This window comes from Tyto alba, unplaced genomic scaffold, assembly GCF_018691265.1.
Source record: "Tyto alba isolate M040663 unplaced genomic scaffold, T.alba_DEE_v4.0 Super-Scaffold_12, whole genome shotgun sequence".
Lineage (NCBI taxonomy): Eukaryota > Metazoa > Chordata > Aves > Strigiformes > Tytonidae > Tyto > Tyto alba.
In genome coordinates, this window is record NW_024881274.1 from 3,340,075 (window position 1) to 3,352,379 (window position 12,305).

The 12,305-nt window shown below is 41.5% G+C and overlaps 1 protein-coding gene across 12 annotated transcripts in view; it reads left to right on the forward strand.

The window, feature by feature from the left end:
- The window catches only part of TANC2 (tetratricopeptide repeat, ankyrin repeat and coiled-coil containing 2), a 281,670-nt gene that overhangs the window by 117,641 nt on the left and 151,724 nt on the right, over nt 1–12,305 (forward strand). For 9 of the 12 annotated variants that reach the window (XM_032996633.2, XM_032996632.2, XM_032996634.2 and 6 more), the window contains one exon: nt 7,459–7,530. The exons of 1 other annotated variant lie outside the window; for it this stretch is intronic. In XM_032996633.2, coding sequence (XP_032852524.1) covers nt 7,459–7,530 — 72 coding nt within the window. Of the gene's footprint in view, nt 1–1,026; nt 1,324–7,458; nt 7,531–12,305 lie in introns of those variants that run through there. 2 more of the 12 variants (XM_032996642.2, XM_032996643.2) reach the window with 2 other exon arrangements.

The window sequence follows — 12,305 nt, forward strand, 5'->3', positions numbered from 1 at the left end:
AAAGTATTTCAAAACACGGCCTGGCATTTCCATTTTTGTAACTACTAGCATTTTGTTCACAAAAAAGGAGGAAAGTCTTTTGATGGCCCATGGAGTAACAGTTACCAACTGCAATATTTTATTTCTGAAAACATTTCTGTGACTTCCATCTCTAATTGCTTTGCATAATAAGCTGTACACAGCTGAAAAGCTTATATTGCTTTACTGGATGTTGTTGTTTGGTTGTTTTGTTTTTTTTGGTGTTTCTGTTTTTTTTGTATCAGGGCAGTGAGGTAACTGAGGTGGGCTTTTTCCTTTTTGATATTTGAAATTTCACTGCTCAGCCTACCTCTGAAAAATAGCTCTTTTTGATGTGTGCTCTCAGGTACTGGATGAAGATCTGTTCTTCCGGTGCGTGTAAAAATTTAGGAATTGGAAGTAGTTTAGACGACATTAACATTAATTGCAGAAAAATAATTCTACACAGAAATAGTACACCTTGTATGTCTTTTATGACTTACTTGAATTATCAGAGCTGTCCATAAGGGATTCAACATGTTGGAAAGCAGTTGGGGAGCTCTTTTTTAGTGATACGGTGATTAATAACCAGGTCTGTCCTATAGTTCCATCAGTAAAAATCTTCCACCCACAACCACCCCCCCAGACCCACCCGGGGAGTTGTTTTGGTGGGGGTAGATGCTTCATTCTGTTAGTACAATAATGCAGTTCTTAATAATTTTTATCATAATGCTAATTTTAGCACAATAGCAGTTTTTCTATTTGTTTTCTGAAGCAGAAGACCCCCTCACAAACTAAATAATCAGGAAGAGCTGTTGATTAAAATAGCTCTTTTAAGTACCACACTCAGTCCCCTGTCCCCTCTTGCTCCGTTTGGGGACGTTTTGCCTCTTTCCAGGCACAGATTCCCCTGGGGGGAGCAGCAGGCAGCTGCGTTTGGCACATGTCATTCCTTAGCCTGGCTGGAATCCATCGGGATTGCTCAGAGCAAGATTTGCAACTCCCTCTCCTCCGCTGGGCTGAGCCGCTGCGGGCTCCGGGGACGGGTCCGGGCTCCCAACCGCGGCACCGATGCTGGGGGGTCCTGGGACCCGCCGGCTGCCCCCACCTCACTTGGACCCGCTGTGCGTTCACCACCCGGGGCAGTTTGATTTTTTTTATTTTTATTTTTATTTTTTTTTCCTGTGTGTGTGTGTTGGGAGCACGATGGGAGTTGGGAGCCACATCGCCTTACGTTACGCTGTGCACAAGGCAGCCCTTTCCTTCTGCAGGGATGCCAGGCTGGGCTGGAATCAGATCACTTTCTAACTGCTGGACTGGCTTTGTGTGAGTCTTTTATGTTTTCCAACTACAATTTTGATACGATGCAGATTCAAAGTATTGATTTATAAGCTATTATAGTGGAGCGCGCTCTGTCAGCTGCTGTTAGAGCAACAGCACATCTAATGCAGTCAGTTCTTGCAGCAGATTTCCCAGCATGCGTAAAGCAGGCTGACCCACCCTTTTATTTTTCTGCGTTAAAAATTGCTTTGTCAGATAAAAGAACTGGAAAGATGTTTAGTCACATTGTGTGTTTTAGATGCTGGTTTAATTAAATAGGGGAACAGGAATATTGGGCTGCTGGCAGTTTATTTTATTTAAAACTTGTCTTTGCCTTTAATGTGAACACCTGGCAGCGAGGTGATGCTGAAGGTGCTGGGTTATTTGCTGACAGCTGATCGTGGTGTTGCAGATGCATCTTGCTTGTATTTGCAGACCGGTCTTACTAATTGCCATGCAGTGCTTTGTGCAGTGGATTTATTTAGTAGGATTGCTGTAACCCTTGGGGTTTTCTATTCCCTTCAGGCGTGGTCTGTTCAAAGAATACAGTTGTTCTGTGCATTGGAGAGGATTTGTTGTGTCATTGGTTTTAAATGGAGAACTGGTAGAATTGGGGGGAACGGGGAGACGACACACGGCAACACACAACATGGACACAAGCAGCGAGGAAGAATGGGAAGCAGGCATTTCTCAGACCCATTTATAGGAGGAGAGACTTGCTTTTCTGAAGCTGTTACTAAACATGATTGTTGAGATTGCTTAATCTCTTTGTAATTGAGAGAAGGAATTAATAGCTATTACTGTTTGCTGTATGCTTGTCACATAATCAGCCCCTCGGATGGCCCTCTTTGGATTTCTGACCGCAGTTTGTCTCACATCCCAGCTGATGAGACAGCATCTCTCTGAGATAAAAATAACGTGTAAATCTTAACAGACTTTCTTAACACAGATGTATTTAAAAATAAAATTAAAAAATCATAAAAGTTTTCTTCCTTTGATTGTGAGATACAAGCGAATATGGATTACTGAGTCAATATTTTACTGTATCATCCGCTTCTCTTGTGGCACTTGCAAAAAACAGCTGTTTTCTGTTTCTCATGGCAACTTCTGTAGAAGCTCCTTAACCAGGTTTATCTGAGTTTGTTCTGATCTTTATTTTAAATTAGCACAGATATTGGTGTTTTCTATCAATGATTTCAGAACTAATTTACTTTTGGTGACCTCGTTTGGATGTTGCATCTGAGGCTTTGTCGATAACTGTGGTGTTTCACCATGCTGACAGTCATTACAGCAACTGAGTTGATCTCACTTCCATGAGTGATACTGTCTGCAAGCTGTTGTCCAAATAGTAGGTCCTGCCTATAAATAATAGGCATTGCTAAAGCAAATACTAACAACTACCTAAAATTGTGCATAAATAAAATAAGTAACAATACTGCTGGAAAGACAGAGTCCTGGTATGCACACGGGGTGAACGCTATGAAGACTGTAAACTGGAGCACTTAGAAGTTTGAAAATGTGAGAATTAATTTTCCCTTAGCAACAGTAATTTGCCCCTTTTTTTGCATGTATATTAAGATAACTCTTTAATTATGTATAGTATTGTTCCCTAGTAACCTTGGTCTTCCACTGTGGGGAATGGAGTACGCTCAAAATTTTGGTGTGTAGCAAAGAGAGGAAAAAATTAAAATACTTCAATTGTTCAACTCTTAACTGCTGGCTGTTCCTTATCTTCCTGCAGTCCTCTGCCTTTTCACCATACATTTTAAATTCTGCTGGTAGCAGCCTTTGCTACTACCTGGCATTGATTTGTTTGTATTTTTTAATATTTTATTGAAAGTATTCTTCATTTCCCAATTCCTGCCTGTGAGGGAGAAGGTTCCTGCTCTGCCCCGGAGGATCCATCCTGCCTGGATCTGTCTTTGGGAGGCTCTGTGTTTTCTGCTGCTTTTACTTGAATAACCAGGGCAGGGGAGATGGGAGGGTTGGTGGTCCACAGGGAAGAGGGCAAAGGGCTTCCCAAAACGGCCCCTAGCCTGTCAGGCTGCCTCGTGTTGATGCAGTGAGCCTGTGGTTTTGTTTATGCACACTAAGTGTGCACGCACACGCACTTCTGTATGTTTGTGAGAGGGACAGCTTTACACTGGCTACACGGCTTCTCAAAATATTCCTCATTAAAAGCCACTGAATGGTCTTGAGAATAATGGCCATTAGATTGTGCTGGGTTTCACCCAAGCTACAGCCTTTGCTGCAACAGCACTGAATGTAGCAGCAATGGGTGAGCACAATTGCATGAGGACTAAAGACACGATATATGCTCAGTCATCAGATTTTTTTTTTTTCCCCCCCTTTTTCCACCCTCCTAGATTGATTCAGGAAGTTAATTTACTGTAATCTTTTTCTCCCCCTTAATATATTGTGTAACTTGCAAACCACCTGAGAAATCTATCCCAGACTGAATCCTGTGCAGCAGTTTCTCTTCTCCAACCCAGTGGTTCTGCCAGCGAGTCGTCCCCATTCCACATCCTGCTGTGGAGCGCTGAGGAGTGGTACAGAGCAGGACCACCGGCTCTGCAGGCCGCCAGCTCTGCTACCTGGGCTACTGCTTGTTCTCAAAGCATGAGAACTGCTGGTGTTACACCCAGGTGACTGTACAGGAGAGATCCTGTCCTTCCAAGGGATCTTGAATAGATTAATTCCTACTTAGGCATGAAGTATTCCAGCAGTACTGCTGCTGGTGGGTTGGCTTTGTATTTCTTTAAGCTCCCATCATGTATTTTGTACGCTTACTGCACTTACAAAATAACTGCTTCACTTCAGTAGGGAAGCTGACTTAAGAGACCCAAACCTACTCATTTGGGGCTGAAAGCTAACAGGTTTTTTTCTTTTAAAATAACATGCTTGTCTCTTAGATTTATTCTGTTACAGAATCCAAGTAAGATTTAGATTCCCAGTAAAGCTATTGGCTAAAAACCTGTCATCCAAAGAGCGGCTCACTTTATTTCACTACCAAAAATGGTGTCAAGAAAAAGCCTTGTTGCTTCTGTTAATGGGGGAACCAAATCTTGGAAGAGCTGCAAACCAGTTGTGATAAAATGCAGGTTGATGCTTTGGCATGCTGGTTTCCCCACTGCACCTCGTGTCATAAAAGCAAGAGACGCTTCCCTGTTCTCAGTCCCCAGTCCAACACTGGTGATGGTGGCACTCGTGGCTGAGAGCAGTTACAGGTCCCCAGAGAATGATGTTTTATATTTCACTAATCTTCTGAATGCTGGGCATAGGGGAGTAGTGCCAGATCAAGTTTGTCAGAAAGAAGCAGGTCTGAAGCAGGTGGGAATGTAAACCCGGTTTGGTGAGGAGAGTACCTTAGGGGAACAGGGCTGAACTAAAGCAAAACCATGCTTGAGGATACAAGGGCAAAATGTATTTTAAAAAGAGCCCAGTTATATGGAAAAGAAAAAAGTAACTGGAGTGAGCATGGGTTCACACTTGCTCTGTCCCTTCGTGTCCAGAATTTATCCCACCCAGCAACACTCACTGGAGAGGTCAGGCATCCCTTTCTATGCTATTACATTTTAAGCCCAATTTAGTCCTTAAAAGTGCTTTATCAGTTTTTTTTTTTTCCTAAGTTTCAAAACTCCTCCATCTCTGTCAGGCGTATATTAGAGTTTTTGGGTATTATGTAGGTCCTTGAGATGAATTAGAATAAGGGCATTTTAAAGTTAATTTGGAACATCTGTTTATGATAGTGAAATTGTATTATTAATATAATATTAGCAGCCTTTGGTGTTCAAAAGTATTTAACTGAAATGAGAGATAATCTGTTGTCTAAATCTTATTGCAAAGCACTATGGAAAAAGTTACGAATGCAAGAAAAACTTACAAAGCAGTTTCATGTCACCAAGCTTTCCTTCATTTTACCATAGTTTTAAATACAAAAGTTGTATTAGATGGTGAAGTCTTATTTCAGAGGGTTATTTTAAAATGTAATTTAACCCAACTGTGTTGTATCTCCCCCACCATGGGGACCTCCTGGGTTATTCTCACAGGACAGGGCTGTGCGGTCCATCTCAGCCAGGTAACTGGACCTTTGCCTGGGTGACCTCCTGCGAGGTCGCATCCTGCAGCATCTTCTCCGTTGGAGCCCACCTCCGTCAAAACCAGTCCAGCCTCTTGCCAGCTCTGTACCAGTAGGGAAAGTTTTGCCAGAACCCGACCGTGGGTTAGCTGGACTGTCCTGGCGAGGTGTTCGTTTAGTGTCACTCAGAATAACTATGCAAAAAAAAATACTGAGTTTGTCTTTTGATGATGAACATGCGGCTTTTGATAAATACAGGGGTTCACTCCTGGTTTTAGTACTGTGACTTTCTGTTTGCAACCCTTGTCTTTTGAAACGTTCAATCCTTATAATTATCTTTCATTGTGTATTCACGTTTGGAACTCAAAGGTTTTTTGTTTTCTTCATAACTTAAGAGGTTGTCCGTGTGGGTTCGCAGCCAGGGGCCTTTAATGATGATGATTATATCTGTATGCAAAGCTGTGTTCAAAACCAACATTGTGCATTACAAGTAAAAATACAGAGATGGCGATCTATTAATACTCTTTTATGCCAGCCGGACTGTAGGAGGGCTCAATGCAACTAATTCCAAGAGGGTATCTCCAGGCTAATAAAGGCTCCTATGAGCATGTCAAAATTGCAGTCCTATTTGCAATGTCACATCCTTTGTGCAACCAGAATAGAAGAGTGAGCAGGAAAAACATGGTGGTCTGTGGCCTCCTTGACACCTGGGAATTGTGATGGCTTGTTGGGATGTGAGCTCTTGGTATAAAACAAAGGATTTCTAGGTTGCTTTATCTGGCTTCGGGAGGCTGACCTTCATGTGCAGCTGCTTCATGAGCAGGGAAGAATGCAAAGGTGACAGAAAATTGCATTGCTGGCACCCATTCAAGGTGCCTGAACACTGCTTCAGGGAAACTGAGGTCAGGAAGCGTTTTGCCAGGGGAAGAGGGAACAAAAAACTTCTTCGTGGCCTGGGCTGTTGTCCTGCCTTTTGGGGGGGAGGGGGGGGTAGACTTACATTTTTGGTCACCTTGCCAGTTCTGCTGTTGTGCTCCAATGCACAACTTACTTTTCAAGCCAGAGTAACAGATGTAACTCACATGCAATATGAGTTGATAAAGTTGAATTACTTTATGGTATAACAGGGCCATCCAACAAATAACTTCGGGGATATACAGATATAAACATAGCAGAGTGCAGATGCTTTTAGTATAATCAAAAAGTATAAATACTAGAATTGACTATTGAGTTTTTAAACAGCTATTTAAGAATTCACTTTTTCAAAACTATTTTTAAAGATTCTAAAAGCTTCCCCTTCCCCTGCCATAAGGTGTAATAACTGCTGAAATACATCCTGCATTTTAAATGCCTGGTTTTGCTTTTTCACAATCTGTGTAGCTAGACTTCTTTTTGCTTTCAGCTGGCATAAACCCTGTGTACTCAAGCATTTATATTGATGTGCATATCTATTGTTTCTAATCTGGTCAGTTGATCAATGAAGACCAGCATGTAATTAATTGTATAATATTGTACACAATGTCCCACTCTACATTTATCCAGATGGATTTGTTATTTGTTAACTATAGCTGCTTTCCTAAACAGTTTCAAGAGGATATAATGACAGTGGTTTTGTTCTTCCCAGCCTTCCCATTTTTTAGCTGACAAATAATTTTAAAGGGAAACAATTTCAAAGAATTTTTTTTTTTTTCAATTTTTTCTGGATCTTTTTTTTCACAATGCTTAATATTTTTTTATATTTTGATATAATGGTCCAAAGTCAAGGAACTAATGGAAGGTGCACAAATTGGTTACCACTTGATTCAAATGTCTGTGGGGTCAGTAAGAGACATTAAAAGCCTGCTTGTATCCTGAGGACATCACAGATTCCATTTGCAGTGAGCTGGGGAGAAACTGGAAGGGACAGCAAAGGACTCAGTCAGCAGTTTGCCCCAGTTTCAATCTGCAGGAGGGACTTTTTTGTTCTGTTCCTACAAGATAGGTGATGGTACTCAAGGAAAAGTTGCATCTGCCTGACCTGTCCACTATGATGTTCTACTTCTGCTGTTTTGGTTCTCATGCAGATGGAGGGAACGAGGAGCAACCAGACCGAAGACAGGCAAGTGTAGACTCCCGTCAGAGCCGATCTGGGCAAGGTAAACCTTAGTGTTGTTCTGCCTCAGTGACTCGTTTCTCATTTGTTCACCTTTTATATACACATTTTTTGTTTTTCATAAGACTACGTAATCTTACGGAGTTTTGTAACCATCACTATTATCCACATGGCTACAGATTTGCTGATATTCACAAAACAGAGTATCTGTGTGTGGTTTGAGGGAGTTCAGACTAACCCATGAGGCAGCACAGGCGTACATGTAGAGCGTACGGCACCTCCGTTTTGCAGACGGAGGGACGGAGCTTTACCCAAAGGCGGCTGCTGGAGCTGGGGGTGTAAGAAGTCTTCAGCGCATACCAGCACAAGTCAGCAGGCCACTTGGTGACTGATGGCAGTGGGGAGAAGCCAGCAAGTTCTCAATAATCGGGTTATCCTTCCCCCCAAACCCTGTGATGTGATGGAGAGGGGACCTGTGCGTCCTTGCCTGGGGCTGAACCGCCGGGTGTTACGTCTTTTGCTTTGTTTTGTTTCATCCTGCAGGAACAGGGCAAAAGGTCCTAGGAATAGAGTAGTAAAAATAGTTTTTATATTATTTAACTAAAGATTCTATAAACTCTGGTCAGTATCCATCATTCACAATAGGCTTGGTGGTTAAAGCCACCACTGGAGCCGTGTAATGGGGATTTCTGTCACTGACAGCAGCAGCTCTCAGATCTGTGCTGGCTTATGTGTCTTTTGAAGTAGCTTACTTAAAATTTTAAGCATTTGCTCATTTGTGAGGATTGTGAAAATACTGGTATTTTCACACAGTTCTTGAGACTAAGAAGCGTTTTTTGGAAACATGGTTCTGGTAGGTGCTATGTGCATTGACTTATTTTCTCTTTGGGATTGCAGCAATAATTTTCCTTTCATTTAGGTTCAAGTCTGTTGTTGTCATGGTGTCCTAATGACTTATTATGGAGACATTTTCTCCAGAGCATTGTTCTTTTTTGGCAGTATTCCTGTGTTGCCCGGGTAAAATTATTGCAAGTGATTGAAGTCTGCGATCAGAATTAGGGGGATCAGAATTCATAGTTTAAACCCTGAAGCCCTGTGAAACATCAGCAGCTGAAGCTGCTCTGTTAACATAGTATCGTTTTATTACAATTTTTAAATTTATTATTTTAAAATTTATTATTTTAAAATAGAAGAGTTAAAATAAAATTAGGAGGGAAGAAGAGAATTTATAACTGCACATACCCTATACAAGTAGCATTTCTGTGCTTCGAGAATACAGATGAATGGTTGCTCTTTTCCAGACACTGGTAGCTCAGATAAAGTTGCTGTTGTGTTATTTCTGGGGGCTGAGCCTTGCCCGCTTTCTCTGCCGTTAGTCCCTGTGATGTCCTTTCATTTGTCTGAGTTTTGTCCGTGGTCACAAGATCCAGCAGCTCAGATGCAGTTGCTGATGGGAGCTGCCTGCTGGGTTTCCGTACGCTTGCTTCAGACGCTCTGTTCTCTCAGATTACGTTTCAGCCTATTTATTCAGCATCTCAGCTGCTGTGGAAAAGTACCAGTTTTGGGCAGAGATCATGGGGCTTTTTTTTGCAAATACTTATTCGCCAAAGAATGACCAACCTATATCTGTTTGCCAGAATGAGTATGACTCTACAGTTTGCAGTAGCTGGCAAGAAGTTTCAGCATGAGAGGGAGTAGAGGGTGAACAGGTAAAAAAAATGCTTCCAACTTCTTGGAGAAACAAGCTTTTGCACTATGTTTCCATTTGGATCAATGGATGCAATTCTAGACGCAGGCTGGCTTTCTGCAGTGTGGAAGAAGAAATCTCCTTGATCCATAAAAGCATTATCTTTAACTTTGCCCTGTTCTGTGTCCATATGTTGCTATCTGTCTGCACATGTTAACACATATTTTTCATAATGATGGGTTAAGAGTTTTTATTATGCTTAGATAAACGAGCCAACTGAAGTGAAGTGGTTGTCTTACTTGTGTTTAAACTTCTATGTTGCTATGTGTGATGCCCCGGTATTACAGCTGTTTATGAAGCTTTATTATCTTGGAATACTTAAATAGTTTATTAGTTCAAATATACACTTTGCAGTAACACATTATTTTAAAATATTTTATAGACAAACTGTGAAAGCTCCAGTTCAGCTGTGAATGATCCCTAGCTTGAGGGTTTGATAAACCCAATATTCTTTCTGACTGAAAGAAATTTAAGACTATTTCAATTGCCTTGTTTGTGTGTATGTTTACTCTGAAAAGGATGATAAAGAAATTCTGACATCCATGGAGTGAAAATAGTATGTTGTGGATATGTTGTGAGTTCAGTGGTTTTGTTGTAAAGAATTTGAATATTAAGAGGGAAAATACTCCTGAAAACTTTGCAAAGATATCACTATTTCTATTTCTATATGAGATACTGCCCCCAGTTGCCCTTGGTTTTACATAAAGGTTGGTCAGTGGTACTGGGAACTTATACCATAATAACCAGTGAAATGCACACAGATTTTTTAGGTCTCTCTCAGACCTTAAGTTGAAGATGATGCCTAGTGGTTATAGCTTCCTCAAACCCCCAGATCTAGCCTGAGGAAATTTGAACTTTAAGATTAAATAATCAATGATAGCAAATCTTTTTTTCGTGTCTGGCACCAGATGTATTTTGAGAGAACATTGTAGCTTGTTGCTGTCAATGCCAATGGTGCTTTTGGCGCTGATGCTGGTTTGCCTTTCCTGGTGCTCACAGGTGATTATGAATAGCCTTTCAGAGTCAGCAGAGGTGTTCAGCTTGCAACAACCCTGGAAAAAGCGAGATCCTCGCTCAGTTTATGTCAAGTAAGCTATATATGTAGCCAATAATTACAATTGGCAATGCACCGCTGGAAGAAGTCATTTTTTTTTTCCCTCTATTAGCAGCATGCTATCAAATTACGCCTTCCTGGAAAATTTACACCCAACTGCACTAACAGAACCATTGCATCTTTTGGATGATTAGCAGGAAAAACTTAGAAACAAGATCATCAGACTTGGGATTTCGAGCTCTGCGGAGCAGTAGCACTGTCCTGTGTGTTGTCTGTGTGCCAGACGTGGGCTTGCTCTTGAGAGCACGTGTGTCTCCAAACATACCTTTTGTGTCCTGGCTGCCTGCTGTGCTGAGCAGCGGCCGGTGGAAGGAGGTCTGGGACATGCCAGTGTGCCCAGCTCCGAACTGGGGGTTGCTGCGGGTCAAATGGGAGACCCCAGGGTGGTGCTGAGGGGGCTGAGTGGGGCTGCCTGTCCCCCTCGACTCCCTTGGCAGCCCACGGGGAGGTGGCGGATGGAGGCAGCGCAGTGTCGGGGCCGGGATTCTTCTTTTCCTGAAGCAGAACCCTAAGAGGACTGCTGGAGAGCTCAGGAGGTGGCCCTAAGCTCCGTGCCTGTGAGGAAGCAGCGCTGATGGTGCGTGGGGCACCGACACAGCCCACCTCGCTGGGAACATCTCGGGTTGGGAGGGAAGGCTGAGCCACTGCTCACCTACAGATGGTGGTGACTGCAGGGGCAAGGTGGTAAGGCAGGAGTTCTAGTTTTCACTGACTATAGCTAAATAGTTTTTTATATATACATACACATACATGTTTGGCTATATATATACATATATATATACACATATATATACATATATATATATACACATACATATATATATATACACACATATACATATATATAAAGGCATGATATTGTCAACAACAGCATCTTTTAATAAAAAAAAACAATAAAAAAAAAAGCAACGATCTGTTCCCCCTTAAAGGGATGTACTCCGTTAGAGCATTTGTGTGCACACTTAATTAAAGCAGCATGAAATGAATAGAAAAACATCAGTGTCTGGCTCATAGTTTGTGGCAATAATGACAGTCTCTGATGAATAAAACATACTGAACTGTAGCATACTTACTAGAGCATACGGAAGTTAAAGAATATCACCTCTGTAAGGATTTGACTTTGAATAAATGTTCAGTAAACTACTGTGAATGTGGCAAGTGTTCAGTAAGCGAGACAGTAAAATTCGTGTTTTGAACTGTCAAAAATACAGTGTATGTGTAAAGTGTGTTAGTGTTTGTTTTGGTTTCTTGTAGAGAATGATACAAAAATGCTGCGAGATGTTCCTGAAAGTTGGCATCAGCAATGGATGGATTATAGCCACAAATGATACTATCTCTTAGTACACTTCAGGAGCTTGTCCAAGATTTTTGACAGTTATTTCAATATGGGCTTTTCCTCTGATCATAAATAATATGTTGGGTTCTTCACATTGTCCTTTGGTATCTGGAATAGAGTTAGTCAGTCATCTCCTCTGGAGTACCAGGTATTTGAGGCATTTACCCTTTTGTTTTCTCCCCACTATAGTCTGCCTACCCTTCTGTCAAGGAGTTACATTTTCTCTTTTAAATGTATTCTCTCAAGCCATTGAGACCCACACAGCTATCCAGTGGAAATGAAGTAATAAATGTCTTTACAGAGGAAAAACGTCAGTAGGCGCTAAAAGCTAAAATCTGTATCCTAAAGGTGTGGCACAAGGGTAATCCTTTTACGTTATCTGTAATGAAATATTAACAGTTTTAAGTTGGTTTTGCAGATGAATTGTTAGTTGTCTTTGTTAATCTTACTGACTAGAGGTGGAAAACCAAGTGTTCTTGACCAGAGGTCTCCTTATTCTGCAGCTAACGGGAGGAACCTTGCCGGTCCCAACTCTTGCTGATCTAGAGCACTTGACCTTCATTTGTCATGAATATTTATTGCAACAATTAGCAATATGTGCCTTTATTGTTCTATCTCCAT